Source organism: Empidonax traillii, unplaced genomic scaffold (genome assembly GCF_003031625.1).
Source record: "Empidonax traillii isolate 1590-97213 ecotype Southwest subspecies unplaced genomic scaffold, ASM303162v1 scaffold39:size2480183, whole genome shotgun sequence".
Lineage (NCBI taxonomy): Eukaryota > Metazoa > Chordata > Aves > Passeriformes > Tyrannidae > Empidonax > Empidonax traillii.
The window spans coordinates 457,040-472,357 of NW_020955232.1; the positions used below are offsets into that span (position 1 = coordinate 457,040).

The following is a 15,318-nucleotide window of genomic DNA, read 5'->3' on the forward strand; positions in this document are numbered from 1 at the left end:
TCTAAAAATGGAGACGATTTTGCTTTGGAAAACCTGTTTCTAGGATGTGATCACCCGCAGAAAATTGACCCGAACTTTCCTACTATGATGGCACTGCAGTGCCGGTGTATTGGCTACAGTTATTTCCATGTTGCCAAATGTGTCTTTTTCTGGGGGAACGGATGGAGGGGGATGTCTGAGTTTCCTCTCTGATACAGAGTAACTGTTTGGATGTTTTTGTGTAGCAAAAGAACTCCCTGGGTGAGGGTGCTTTACCCCTGCTCTCTGCAGTGGGAGAGGTTGCAGGTTGTGTGTCCGGCCCTGACAGACCCCGCAGTTCAAACATCACCTGTGGAGAGAAAAAAACCACTCTGGGGAAAAATCTTCTGGAGAAGTTCTAAGGGGATAAAAGGCCTTTTGATTATTAGTGGCATTATTATGTTTTTCTTCTGCTCTTTGCTTGTAGAATCGGTATTTTGAGAATCCTCAGGTGATTCCAGAGAACACTGTCCCTACCCCTGAGATGGTGGGAATGATCACAACCATCGTGGTGAAGGTGAACCCTGAGCGAGAGGACAGTGAGACCAGAACAGTGAGTATTCTACCTGCTCCTTACCTGTGAGACTGTATCACAATACCACAAATCAGAAAGCCAAGTAAACATAATAGACTCTTTTTGCTTGTTTTCTCTTATCAAAATTTATCTTTAGGAGCTGATTGAAACTTTTCAGGTATTTCCTATGCACTGTAATTACAGAATTTTCATTTAATATAATGCCAAATGGTTTTGTGCTTTTTAATTGCTAGTATTGGCAAATATAATGCTATTAAATGAGCAGTTTTTGTAAAACTGGATTTTAAATACTTTTTTGAGTTAATGAAGCTGTTTGTAAAGCATCTATTCTTTCTTTCAGCATTCAATAATTCCCAGAGGATCTTTATCACTGAAGGTCTTGGCTGAGCTACCTATTATTGTTGTTCTCATGTATCAGGTTAGTTTACTGCCTGTTTTGCACGTAAATATTTCCTATTTCTGAATGGCTTGTGTAACTTCTGCTGGCTCACAAGAATTAATGTAATGTATTTTTGAGATTAAAATATCTAAAAGTAAGCTGCTGAGATGTTTTATTTTTTTCTGATTTGTTCTCAAGTTGACTGGAAGTGTGACATGAAAATTTCTCTAATAATACTTTATTTTTTTCAAGCTCTACAAGCTGAACATTCATAATGTAGTAGCTGAATTTGTGCCCTTGATTATGAACACTATTATAATACAAGTTTCTGCTCAAGCAAGGTAAGAGCATTTTAAAAGTATTTTGGTGATATTTGGGAGAAACTTCTTAAACCTGCCATTCAGTAGGACCTGAAATATTGTTGTTTTGTATTTTGTGATTTTTGCTTATAATCTTACTGCTTTTAATCTCAAAAGTAGCAACAGTTATTTGACTAAAAGTACTCAAAGTCCTTTAGATGAAATAATTAGCAAATCTAAATATTTCCCTCATTTGCCTCTGATAAAATCCATGGTGAATAAGTGGTTGAAGCTTGACAGAGTCAGACAAGTCTGTGGGAGGGAGTATTGCTTGGAGAAAAAAAATTGCTCCAGTTGGGGAAAAGGAACCAAATATTTTATGCTTTGTATTGGCTTGGCTTTCTTTAGGAAGCTGAAAATTGTGTAGCTATGCCAGGGCTGGGCATTTCTGCACAAGGTGCTGCTGGGAGTTTGAATGGCAGAGGCCTTGTTGAAAATGGGCTCTGCCATGGTGATTTTATTCCCTTATGAAGAAAGAGCTTCACTAGAAGATGATGTAATTTGAAACTTTGGGGGAGTTTGCTGAGTGAAAGTATTAAAGAGGAGGAACAAAACTGTAACCACCGTTCAATTTACTTTCAGACAACATAAACTTTACAACAAGGAGTTGTACGCTGATTTTATCGCTGCTCAGATTAAAACACTGTCTTTTCTGGCTTACATCATCAGAATTTACCAGGTAGGGTGCATTTTTATTACTTTGCTACTTAATGCAACAGATTTCTAGTGCTTTATGGCAGTCAAGTGACCAGCATGACTGCAGTGCATCAGGGACTGCAGAGAGGAGCATTTGTGTAGCAAATTAGAAGGCAGGGCTGTACGTGGTTATCCTTTCAGAAGCATCCTCTTGTGAATGCAAAGTAAAAATGTTCCATTCCCCCTCCCTGGGTATTTATTTAATGACTATTGTATTTTAGTTTTAGAAGCAGACTGTTTCAAAGAGCAACAAATGAGTTTTAATTGAATGTTATTTTGCAAATGGAAAGCAAGAACAGAACATCATAATAGTTGTACTCATGTTATTTTTTTTGTTGTAGGAATTAGTGGCTAAATACTCTCAGCAAATGGTCAAAGGAATGTTGCAGTTGCTCTCCAACTGTCCAGCTGAAACAGCACATCTCCGGAAGGAGCTTCTGATTGCTGCCAAGCACATCCTGACAACAGACCTGAGGAGCCGTATGTCCAACTTTTTATATAAAATGTACCTGTAAACTGGAAAGATTTCAGCTATTTCTGTCTATTTAAGAGCCATATTGCTTATTTTTTTTTTGGGGGGGGGGCTGTTGCATACTTCTGACTATTTTGGGTGCAGATGTGATTTTTGTTCTGAGTTTTTTCTTTTCTCTTAAAAATAAAATAATCTGAATAAGGTGGCAGACTGACCAACTGGCTTCTCTAGCTTTCCACGTAATTACCATGTGATAGTGCAAATTTGTGATGGTTTGTAGTTGTACCTACAATTGCATGGATATTTCATAATGCTGATTTGTCAACCTGAGTGGAAGTAGTTCTGCCAAAAGCTCATACTCTATGCTTGCTCATAGTATTTGTCTCTAGCAGAGGAAAGCAATTTTTGGTCTGCCTCAAGTAACTGGATTTGGTAGATTTGTCCTGTTTTGGCAGAATTGCACAATTGGAGATGAGTGTACTTAGTTTTCTCCTTTCCTTTCCTTCTCCTAACAGCAGTTCTGGGGCAGTGTGATGTCTCAAATCTTGTTAGATTGTTAAAAGAAAAAGCTAAGCTTGTTTCCTGGTTCTGGAATTTAGTATTGGGGTCACATGGAAAGCTGTTCCTTTGCTATTCTTCTAAAGAAATTAGCTTATTTGTTCTACATTATTCAACTTCTCCTAATAACTTCTGAACTGAGCCTTTTATAAACTTCAGGAATTAATTTTGTAATAAAACCGCTTTCTGACTTAGGTTTGAATGCCTATGTTGAGTGGTTTAATGCTTAACTATCTTATTTTGATTCTTTCCTTTGCCAGTCATTATGTATAGCATTCTCAGTTTTCTCTCTGTTTTTCAATTATAGAATTTATTCCATGCATGGACAAGCTGTTTGATGAATCAATACTTATTGGCTCTGGGTACACTGCCCGAGAGACACTAAGGTAGGCCAGAGCTTAGAAAAGCTATTTAAGTGCCTGACAGGGCTGGGTACTTTGGAAATTATTAATATTTACAGGAATGTCTGTATAGGCTCCTAAATCTTTGCTTCAGAGAACTAATTTTATTAGATTGTTTTGTTGGCAGGGCTTGTCCTGCTGTAAAGAGAGGCTGTTGTTTTAATACTTTAGCATGGTAGGGGGAGTGTAGGGCAAAATGAGATAAATGGGTGAATAAAAATGATTTCATCTTTTTAAGTGGCAGAGCAGAACCAAAAGAATGGTCACAGTGAAATCAACTCAATATCTACCCAATATTTCATGAAACACCCTAATTCTTATGTGCAGTGTAAAATCTGAATGAGATTTAAACTGTTTTATCAATGTGTACCTTAAAACTTACTCATTTGCAATTGAAAAAGTAAATAGGGACAATATTTGCTTTCTGTGTCTTCAATAGCCTGGATTTTTGGTGAGCTTGCTGACCATAAGAAAGTACATGGACTAGGAGAATTATTTCCTCTTGCTGAAGTATCAAGTGTACCTTATTGACAACGTTTTAGATTTTGAAGTATTCACTGTCCTAGAGGCTTAACCTGGTAGTTAAAAAACAATGATTTTAAAAATGTAACGGTTTTCATAACAGCTTTGGGAATAATGAATCAGCAATGATTAATTGTGAAACAGCTCACCAACACTGCTCAGAACGTGGCTTAAAATGTGCTAATCTGCTCTGAACTGTATGTAGGTGAAAAAATGTGCTGGGATATTCTGCAGGGGGAAATTAAAAGATCAGAGAGGTAACAGCAGCATTGTGGGACACGATTGCTGCATCTTTGGGTAGATTGTACAGGTTATAATTCTCTTGTGTAACCAAAAACGCATTGTGCAGTCCGGGTTTGCTTGTGAAAACAGAAAACTCACATTTAGAAATTTGGAAATAGCTCCAGGCAGGAACTATTTGTTAAGTCCAATTAACAACAGTTTTAACTGTACTCAGTGTGTTTTCTCCCCTCTTTGTTTCTCCTGGCAGACCCCTGGCGTACAGCACCCTGGCAGACCTGGTTCACCACGTCCGCCAGCATCTACCACTCAACGACCTCTCTCTTGCTGTCCAGTTGTTTGCCAAGAACATCGATGATGAGTCCTTGCCCAGCAGTATCCAGACCATGTCTTGCAAGCTTCTGCTGAATTTGGTAGACTGTATCAGGTCTAAAAGTGAACAGGAAAATGGAAATGGTAGAGATATTCTTATGAGAATGCTGGAGGTATTGATTTGTTTAAAGCATTTCATAATTCCTTGAATATCCTATTTTACAGTGTCTTGTCAATCATGTTTTAATTTCTCCTTTCTTCAGAAAGGACAATGGGTAGAAGCAGCCTGTGGACTGTATTTCACTTTAGTGCTTCAAAAAAGGGCTTTTTAAAATGCTGTGCAGCTCAGGTAACATGTCAAGTGTAGTGGAGGTGCTTTGTGAAATCAGCTTCATCCAGTGACTTGTTTCAAAGGATGTCTGTTTTGTGGTAGCTTAACTGATGGGGTTTTTTAATTATTATTTTATTTTAAATTGTAGTTGTAACCTTTTTTCCCTGCTTAATAGCATATAAGACTGGTATTTTTTAATACTTTCTGGTTATGTGTGTGTTCTTTTTGGTGTGGTTTTTTTTTTTTTTTTTAAAACCTGAAAGAGGATTTTCTCATAGGTCCTTGGTATAGCACAACAGAATCTGTAAAATTTGAAATATCTTCACTTTGAAGACCTACTGATCCTTTTTAAGGATCTTTAAGTGGAGGATTTTTGGAGGGCTTTTTTTGTTTGTTTTTTTTTTTAAATGGGAAATGCACCAATTGTTTAAACTAAGCAAACTACTTTGTTGATGGGCTTAAAAACGTTTGCTTCACTTGAATGACTTCAGAAACAGTTGTGAGTTTTATTGATCTCGGTATGCTGACTCGCAGTATCAGTATTTTTAAATTTAGAATGATATCTGAGGAATAAACATTTTCTTTTCCCCTCCTCACTCTTTCATTTGCCTTTTCCTCTTTGTGCCTCAGGTGTTTGTTCTCAAGTTCCACACCATAGCACGGTACCAGCTCTCTGTCATTTTTAAGAAGTGCAAGCCCCAGTCTGAGCTCGGGGCTGCTGAAGCCGCCTTACCCGGGGTCCCAACGGCAGCAAATGCAGCCCCTGTTCCTGTTCCATCTCCTGCCCCAGCCACTCCAGTGGCCCCTGCACCAGTACCTGTGTTTGAAAAACAAGGGGAGAAGGAAAAAGAAGATAAACAGACGTTCCAGGTCACGGATTGCAGGAGCCTGGTGAAAACCTTGGTCTGTGGCGTCAAGACGATCACGTGGGGCATCACGTCATGCAAAGCTCCTGGAGGTAAAGCTGCCTAATATTTAATTGCATTTATCTTTCATAATTCTGCAATTAAAACTCTTTAGCATGAAAACAAATAGTATTTTTAATGGTTAACTACTACCTTATTCTTCTTTCAGAAGCACAGTTCATTCCCAATAAACAATTACAACCTAAGGAGACACAAATCTATATAAAACTGGTAAAATATGCAATGCAAGCTTTAGATATTTATCAGGTATGTAACCTGCTTACATCACACTTTGATTTATACAGTTGCTTTATGTTAGATCTTTTATTAAGGATTTACTTGTCCACTGAAAGACTGTAGTATATTTTCAGCAAGTCTTTACTTAGTACCAAGGCTATTGAGAAATTCTCTGAATTTCAAAGTACTACTTGCAAGGATCAGATTGTTTTCTTAACAGCCATTATTGACTGTGTTTATGCAGGCAGGTCAGACTAAAAATAATTCTTTGATGTAGTGGATTAAATTTTTTCTTGAAAGAGATAGTTTAGCTATCACGTTTGTGTTAATCTTCTGTAGTTACACACAGTCCTGATGAAATGTAAATATGTGTGGTTGGGTATTAAGCAGCTTTACAAATGCACTGATATCTCCTGCTCTCATCTTTTTCTGCTCCTAACGTCACAGTTTTAAAATCTGTGCTGAAAAAGCTCTATTTTAATATTTTTGTCGTGGTTGGCTCTTATGCCCAGCTTCTAGTCAAATGAGGCTTGCATGTGAAACCTATTAAATCTAAGGGTTTTTGCCAAAGGTATTTTAAGAATAATGGGGGGAAAGTTACTCAAATTCTGTAACTAGTGTGTGTGTTTTCTCAATTGCTGTATTTAGGTTCAAATAGCAGGAAATGGGCAGACCTATGTTCGAGTAGCAAACTGTCAGACAGTCAGGATGAAAGAGGAAAAGGAAGTTCTGGAGCATTTTGCTGGTGTGTTCACAATGATGAACCCTTTAACTTTTAAAGAAATCTTTCAAACTACTGTTCCTTACATGGTGGAGAGAATCTCCAAAAACTATGCTCTTCAGGTATGTTTTTGTTTACTTTTTCCAATCGATAATAAAGAGTATGTAGGAAATGGTTATGCCTTGAGGTACATATGGCTGAAGTGGAATTTTAACAAATAATGTTGAAATTAGCACGTGGGACTGGAAACAGTCTATAGAAAAAATTGTCTATGAAAATAATGTGAAGAGGGATTTTCAAAAAACCTTTCCAGACTAAGTGACGCAGTACAAACACAGGCACTTCAGTTTAGAAGACATGAATGGAGTTTGTTCTTGAACAGTATCAATCACTGTGGAGTTGTTGTTTTGTTCAGGCCGTTGTGTTAATGTTCTACTGTTTTACAGAATGCAAATCCTATAATATCCATTTAATTTTAAACTTTAAACTTGAACATTAAGTTACATATATGGTTGTTGTCCAATGAGGACACCCTGAATCACTTTGGTAGCAGTGGAGATGGGGAAAGAAATTAATCCTAGGGTTTGGTTGTTTTTTTTTTTAATGGATAGTGCTTTTATCCTTTTGTTATTTTTATTACAGCAATACTAACTTTTTTGTGGTTTCCTTTCATAGATTGTTGCCAATTCCTTCTTGGCAAACCCCACTACCTCTGCCCTCTTTGCAACCATTTTGGTGGAGTATCTGCTGGATCGGCTGCCAGAAATGGGCTCCAACGTGGAACTCTCCAATCTGTATCTCAAGCTGTTCAAGTTAGTCTTTGGCTCTGTTTCACTGTTTGCAGCTGAAAATGAACAAATGCTGAAGGTAAAGGTCATTTGTGTTAAAAACAAGTCTTTTTTTAAAAACAAGGCTCTTAAAAGTTTGTTTCCATATTAACATAAGAGTTTTGCTTGGATTGAAATCACTTTTTTGTATTGGTGAATGTTGTTTGCTCCAGTCATATTCAATGACACGTACCTCTTGAGTTAGATATTTCTATGCTCTTGAAAAATCTGGGTTTAAGGAATGCTGCTTTTTTCCATTTACGACATATTGTCTGTATTCCAAGGATCTATTTATGTTGATGAGATCATCTCATTATTCAGTGAATTTAGAAATGATGAGCTTGAACCAAGAGTGTGCACTTCTCATAAAAGCAACAGCTGCCTTTACTTAGAAAGGATATTTAAGATTTTAATGGACCAGTCTCATCATTTAATTTCTCTTCCTTCTACCTTATACCAAACAAAATTTGATACCGGCAACTGTGTAGAACAGAGTGGGGACCACCAATTTTCCAGGTTCTTTGAAAGCTAACAATAACATGAAGCAATATTCATTAGTAACATGAAGCAGTATTCATATGATCTTGTTTAAGTTCTTGTAGTTTGTCGTCAGAATCAAGGTCATTTGGATTTTATAAGCTGGAGATGAAATTTAAAGAGTGTAATTTACTACCTTCACACTTTCATGCCTCTGTTACTTTTTTTGTTTCTGCAGGATTGATGATAGGGGCCTTGGGTAGACAATTTAATTGAATGATGGAGGCCATTTGCATAGCAATGTGGAGAGCTTTGTAGATGTTAATAAAATCCAGAATTGTGTTACTGTTTGTCCCTGATCTGTGAGAATACTTGTATTTATCAACTCTCTTTAATGATTCCTGCAAACTGTTACTGTCCTCTGCTCTAGAAAGGCCACCAGTTCCATAACTTTTTTTTTTTAATTTGAAAGAATTTACTTTCAAAATGAAATTAAGAACTAGTGATGAAGTTAAATCAGGAGTAAATTAACATTGTTAAGTGTCTTCTCTTGTCATTCTGACACCTCTGATTTCGGCTCCACATCCCCAGGTTCTGTAGAGCAAATATTTTTCACTGTGCCAGATTTGCAGAATCTCATGCTGAACTCTTGTACAGTACAATGATGATAAAATGGGTATTTTATTAATCTTCAAGCTTTATTTTCTTTATAGCCACATTTGCACAAGATTGTGAACAGCTCTATGGAACTTGCACAGACTGCCAAAGAGCCCTATAACTATTTCCTGCTGCTCAGAGCACTGTTCAGATCTATTGGAGGAGGCAGTCATGATCTGTTATACCAAGAATTCCTGCCGCTGTTACCAAACTTACTGCAAGGTAGAACAATACCTTCTTTCCCCACCCCACCTTCTGATTTCTTTTCATGTAAATAGTAGGAATAAAGTTATGTTCTGTAATTAACACCCCCTCCCCAAAATTAAAACCCTAACACTGATAAGTAGCTTCTGATTTTGAGCTTAGCAGTTGATTAAATATCTTGAATGTGGCTTATTTTTATTTACTGTCAGCTGCTTCAGGCTCCATAGTTTTGGCTGCTTCACAATTTCTGCTGCTTGTTTTTCTGCTTTTCATTGTGGGGCTGGTGGGGTTTCCTTGTTTTGTTTCTTCTGGGTTTTTTGCTATGGGTAACTTTGTTGGCATAAAGCATTGAGGGATAAGTGAGTAGGAGAAGCAACATTGCCAGGCCATCACTGGTTTTTTTGGGAAGAACATTGCAGCAAAGCTCTGGTGGTTCTGCAGTTGAGGGCATGTGTGTGCACCTGCAAGGGCATTATAAATAGAAATGCAAGTAGTGCCAGTCTGCAGAAAGAAGTGGAAATAACAGTCAGTTTGATTAATTGAGCGTTTGTGCTTGCAAGGACTGTGTCCCAGAGATATTGAGGATGAACAAGGAAATGTGGAGGACTACTTAAACCTAAGGACAAGCTAATTGGAACTATTCCAGGACTGTAACTGGTTCTCATCTACAGCTGCAGGGACAGTTTTTATTGTGGTTAGGAAGTATATCTGTTAACAATGAATCATTATGTAGAACATGGCAGTGTAGAAGAGGTTGCTTGGTTTATGGCAGTATGTGGAATCTTCATGGGGACAAAAATAACTTGGGGAATATGCTTAGTCTGTATGGGACAGTGAATGTACTTGAACTCATTAAGTGTTTCTTTTCAGGACTCCCAGTATTTTAAAAACAATTTGTTCTGTGTAGGACTTTTTTTATCGTTACAAGGCTGAGGATTGAGTCCAATTATCTTTTTCTTTTTTTCATCTGCTGTATTCAAATGCTGCTTTATTGAATCTAATCTTTGCAATATGCATAGATACTCTTCCCTTCTGTATGCATGTCCCTAAAAAAACATTCTCTGCATGAAATCCTTAGATCTAAGTTAGAATTATGGATGATGTTATATTTTGTAAATCTATTACTAACAGAGCTGTAAGCTCTGTGGAATTTAGGAAATAAGCTGGGTCTTTTTCCTTTGAGAGTGTAACTTATCCATGATTTTCAGGACTTAATATGTTACAAAGTGGGCTTCATAAACAGCACATGAAGGACTTGTTTGTAGAGCTCTGCCTCACTGTGCCTGTTCGTCTGAGCTCACTGCTGCCCTACCTGCCGATGCTGATGGACCCCTTGGTGTCAGCTCTCAATGGATCCCAGACCCTGGTCAGCCAAGGCTTAAGAACTCTGGAATTGTGTGTGGATAACTTGCAGCCAGACTTTCTGTATGATCATATTCAACCAGTTCGAGCTGAGCTAATGCAGGTAAATGTGTTGTTTCCTGTTGGACCACAAGAGGTCATTGATTTGCCAAATATTATTAGAAATTTGTGTGAAGCTTTGGTTATAAAAACTTGAAAAATCTGCCATGAGAACCATGCCAGTCAGATGTGTGTGTAAAAGGACAGTTGTTGTTGTGCTGTTAAGCTGAAAACTCTGAAAATTAGAAGTGAATGAATTGTTCCTTCTATATATACTTTGTTAAAGGGGTAAAGTTAAGATGTGGGACTCAGTAGCAATAATATTGCTATGTTTAATGAGCAGTGATTAATGAGAGAATGATTAGAATTGGATCATTAAAAAACAAAACCAAAAAAAATCAAGAAAAGCCAACATGTCATTGAGTCTTATATATGCAATGAAGGTGATATGGCTAAAATTCAGCACAGTGTTTTAAATGTGGCTGTTTCCCCTAATGCAGTGCTTGCACATACTTTATCCTTGAAATACTTGTTTACATTAACCTTGGAAGATGTTGAGGTGAGGTGCTCAGCCCCTGTGCCGTTTGAAACGCAGGCTCTGTGGCGCACTCTGCGCAATCCTGCGGACAGCATTTCCCACGTGGCCTATCGTGTGCTCGGCAAGTTCGGGGGAAGCAACAGGAAGATGTTAAAGGAGTCCCAGAAACTGCAGTATGTAGTCACAGAAATCCAAGGGCCCAGTATTACAATTGAGTTTTCCGACTGCAAAGCATCCATTCAGCTCCCAATGGAAAAGGTAAGGGCTGAAAGTTACCTTCAGTGCTGAGAAACCAGCTCAAAAACCATCTGTAATAAAGGAAGATTTACCAAGTTTGTTTGCCTGTAAAACCTCCATAAACTTTGTGGTGTGTCTGCCAGTTCTTTCTTTACTTCCCATATAAACTGTGTCGCATGTCACCCCCAAAATTGATTTAGACTTGCTGCTCTGCTCTTACAAAGTGATAGAATGGGGAGCTAAACTGGCACAAGTAAATGGTTTCACACAATCACAGACTGGGGAAGGTTGGAACTTTCAGTGTGGTGCTTAGATGAGGAGCAGGAATATATATATATATAAACAACACATTTCCTAAAGAGATGAACCCCCCTTTTTTTAGTCGTCTTCATATCTTAAGAAATTGATTTGAATTATTCTCAAATGTATTAAATCTTCTTGCAAAAGAAGAGAACTATTTCCATTAAGTAAGATGTGTTTAGAAGTTACTTACAGGGACATTTCATCATGCATGAAAAATACAAATTACTCTGTTGTAAGACAGAGTATTTTTGGTACATTTACATGTGGATATAAATGCATTGTATACGTACAGTACATAGAGATTAGGAACAGCAGTTACTGCTGCAAGGAAGATGAAGAAAATGTCTTTTGAGGGAGAGGAGAAAGAGAACAAAGGTTTGCCTCACAACTTAAAATGCTTTCTGACCTTGGAAATAAATGTGTCTGCCATGAAACTTAACATGTATAAAAGCACAGCAAATATAGTTTCAAGCCCCCTCTCTCAGGCACTCTGTGCATTTCTTAACTCCAAATTGTGCCTACTGTAAAAGCTACTTTTAATATATATTAATGACCCCATTCCCTTGGTTAATTGTAAATGCTAAGAGCACAAGTGTTTGGTTCCTCTCTTTTCCCACCCCAGGCAATCGAGACTGCCCTGGACTGTTTAAAGAGCGCCAACACGGAGCCCTATTACAGGAGGCAGGCCTGGGAGGTCATCAAGTGTTTCCTGGTGGCAATGATGAGCCTGGATGACAATAAACATGCATTATACCAGCTCCTTGCACATCCCAAGTATGACAGTTCTTTAAACCTAAATGTGTATGTAAAATTTATAGTGTCTATAGAACAACCCCGTTTAGAGGCAATGATTGGTCTGTGCAATTCATGGGATTTTTAACTGCTGGTAAAAAGGAATTTTGTTAGTATTTAATGCCAATGACTTGTGTTAATGTTTCATAGTTTAGTTTTCTTCCCCTAATCACAGTTCAATGTATAATTTATTACCTGTGATCAGACTTCTTTTTAAAATGAATTTTAGTTTCATATATTTAAATATTTGGAATGATCTGATACACAATTGTCTTTTAAAGATTAGTTTAGACTGGGATGTTTTGTATGTACATCTAACCTTTTACTAGAGTGAAACAAAATTCAGTTTCATTTAACCACTAAGCTGTAGCATAGTCACACACATAACCTCCATTTGTCTTGGTGTGGGAGGTTTTTATTGAATTTTCTTTTACATCTTTTACAGTTTTAGTCATTGATACTTAATGAGTGTATTGTTTTTAGACAGCTTGAACATCTTTGCCCAAAAGTATGTGCTCTTGAATCATAGTAAATGTAGCTAAAGAGCATAATAGCTTTCACAGTTTGGGTTTGTTAGATTTGTCATAAATATAGTTTTGCAATGAATAGGTTTTGTTGGGCAGTGATTTGATAAATACTGTTTCAATCATTCAAGATTAAAATCAAATGTCATTTTAAAAATGGGGAAAATGTCAAAATATTGAAAATGACATCCTGTAAATGAGTTGCAGTGTGATGCCTGTATACCTGTTATTTGTATATATGTGGCTTCTTCTAAAGCACTGCCCTTAAATGTTGCTGCTGAAATTGAGCTATCCATCATGTTTGAGACCAGTGGCTGACAAAATTAATCTGGACCAACTGAACTGGCCTAGCTCTGTCAAACAAGGGGAAAACAGGAGGTGGAGAAGGAGTTAGGTATCAAGAGCAAACTTTAAATCAAGTCCTTGCCGGTGGTTGTGAATGAGCTGCCAGTGCTGCAGTTCAGGATGATAATGAAGTTCTGTTGTCTTTCAGCTTCACTGAGAAGTCCATCCCCAGCGTGATCATTTCCCACCGATACAAAGCCCAGGACACTCCGGCCCGGAAAACCTTCGAGCAGGCGCTGACGGGGGCGTTCATGTCCGCGGTCATCAAGGACCTGAGGCCCAGTGCCCTGCCCTTCGTGGCCAGTTTGATCCGCCACTACACCATGGTGGCAGTGGCTCAGCAGTGTGGTGAGTGAAGGGGACACACACTCTGTGACCTCTCCTGAGAGGGGTGGAGAAGTTTGTGCTTTTACTCACAGTAATTTGTTTAAGGAACCCCTGATGTCACAGTTACCTCTGTGCAGCCGTGTTGGTTTTTTTTTTTGCTGGTGGATGAATTATATCTTCTTTTGAGTGGTGAAAATTAAGCAGGTTTTACGAAACAATCAATCACCTAATAATACTCTCAAAATGCTACAGCCAATGAAATAATTGCAGCTTGGAACAGTTTGTAGTTTTTAGGACAAGAGGGCTCAGTCTTAAGCTGTGCCAGGGGAGATTTAGGTTGGATGTTAGGAAGAAGTTCTTTACAGAGAGAGTGATTGGACATTGGAATGGGCTGCCCGGGGTGGTGGTGGACTCACCATCCCTGGAGGAGTTTAAGAAGAGACTGGATGTGGCATCAGTGCCATGGTCTGTAGACAAGGTGCTGTTGGGTCCAAGGTTGGACTCGATGATCTCAGAGGTCTTTTCCAACTTCGTTGATTCTGTGATACTTCCAGAGCATTAGTGTAACTTGATGCTCACAGTAATTTTTGTGGATGATCTTTAATTGGGTTATTTCCTCTCGTGGTTTTGAAGGACCATTAGAGGAGCTAACTGAACATCAGAGCGCTGCAGTGTCTTGTATTTATGAAGAAAACTTTTTGTTTGGATTTGGGCCGTATGACAAGTCATTGGGGAAAAGACATACTATAGGCATATCACTCTCCATTGTCACATTAATGTAACTTGAATTTTTATGATTCTTCATTTTAATTAAATCTTGCAGTGCACAGTCTATTGCATAGAAGAAAATATTCAGGGAGATGTAATCTTTTTTTTCTTCTAAAAGTGAAGAATGCTTTACAATTCATTTATATGCAAATAGGCTTACTGGTTCTGCCATCAGCTAGTCCGAGGAGTAGTAAAATTTAATTAAAAGACTATTCATATTGAAATATCCATTGTTTTATCTTTATTTCCCCCCCTCTCTCTTTTCTTCCCCTTTACAAATTGCAGGTCCTTTCTTGCTGCAGTGCTATCAGGTTGGAAGCCAGCCTAGCACAGCCATGTTTCACAGTGAAGAAAATGGCTCAAAAGGCATGGATCCCTTGGTGCTTATTGATGCCATAGCAATCTGCATGGCTTATGAGGAGAAGGAGCTCTGCAAAATAGGGGAGGTGGCTCTAGCAGTGATATTTGATGTTGCCAGCATCATCTTGGGTTCAAAAGAAAGGGTAAGGGTTTTTTTTAAATGCATTTAAATGGTCTTGTTTCGGTCGATACAATTTTACTTCTAAAATTTTGGAGTCTACCAGTGGGTTGAAAAAAGGCAAACTAACCCATTTCTTTGTTTCCAGGCTTGTCAGCTTCCCTTGTTTTCGTACATAGTGGAACGTTTATGTGCTTGCTGTTATGAACAAGCCTGGTATGCTAAGCTGGGAGGTGTTGTGTCAATTAAATTCCTTATGGAACGGCTGCCACTGATCTGGGTTCTCCAGAACCAGCAAACTTTCCTGAAGGCCCTTCTCTTTGTTATGATGGATTTGACTGGAGAGGTAGGTAATGAGTGAATTCTATCAAATTCCGTGGGGAAAACATCTGTTCCTCAGTTCACACAGATTGAACTCTTGCGAATCTTGATTTTATTGAGCTTCAGAATGTGTCGTATCTGCAGTAGTTGGGAGTGAATTTTAGTCATTTGAACTTAAGCCAAGACCCCAAATTAGGAATGAGGTCAGATTTTTCCACATGACTTTGCTGAAGTTGTTAGGGATTACACTTGTTTCAGAGCAGAAATGCACAGGGCCCATGCAGATCACCAAAAGAACATGGATTCACTGTCACTTGTCATAGAATCATTAAGTTTACTTGGAAATAATGGTCAAGTCCAACCATTAATGGAACACTGCCATCTTCACCACCAAACTATGTCCACAAGTGCCACATTTATATGTTTTTTGAAC

At 38.2% G+C, this 15,318-nt stretch overlaps 1 protein-coding gene across 4 annotated transcripts in view; it reads left to right on the forward strand.

Moving 5' to 3' along the window:
* Positions 1–15,318, forward strand: part of TRRAP (transformation/transcription domain associated protein) — a 71,962-nt gene that overhangs the window by 5,337 nt on the left and 51,307 nt on the right. For all 4 annotated transcript variants that reach the window (XM_027878176.1, XM_027878178.1, XM_027878177.1 and 1 more), the window contains 18 exons: positions 446–571; positions 894–971; positions 1,185–1,273; positions 1,874–1,970; positions 2,329–2,467; positions 3,325–3,403; positions 4,431–4,665; positions 5,454–5,781; positions 5,898–5,995; positions 6,614–6,808; positions 7,362–7,553; positions 8,704–8,869; positions 10,060–10,316; positions 10,848–11,048; positions 11,953–12,104; positions 13,140–13,339; positions 14,372–14,589; positions 14,713–14,910. In XM_027878176.1, coding sequence (XP_027733977.1) covers positions 446–571; positions 894–971; positions 1,185–1,273; positions 1,874–1,970; positions 2,329–2,467; positions 3,325–3,403; positions 4,431–4,665; positions 5,454–5,781; positions 5,898–5,995; positions 6,614–6,808; positions 7,362–7,553; positions 8,704–8,869; positions 10,060–10,316; positions 10,848–11,048; positions 11,953–12,104; positions 13,140–13,339; positions 14,372–14,589; positions 14,713–14,910 — 3,048 coding nt within the window. The remainder of the gene's footprint in view (positions 1–445; positions 572–893; positions 972–1,184; positions 1,274–1,873; positions 1,971–2,328; positions 2,468–3,324; positions 3,404–4,430; positions 4,666–5,453; positions 5,782–5,897; positions 5,996–6,613; positions 6,809–7,361; positions 7,554–8,703; positions 8,870–10,059; positions 10,317–10,847; positions 11,049–11,952; positions 12,105–13,139; positions 13,340–14,371; positions 14,590–14,712; positions 14,911–15,318) is intronic.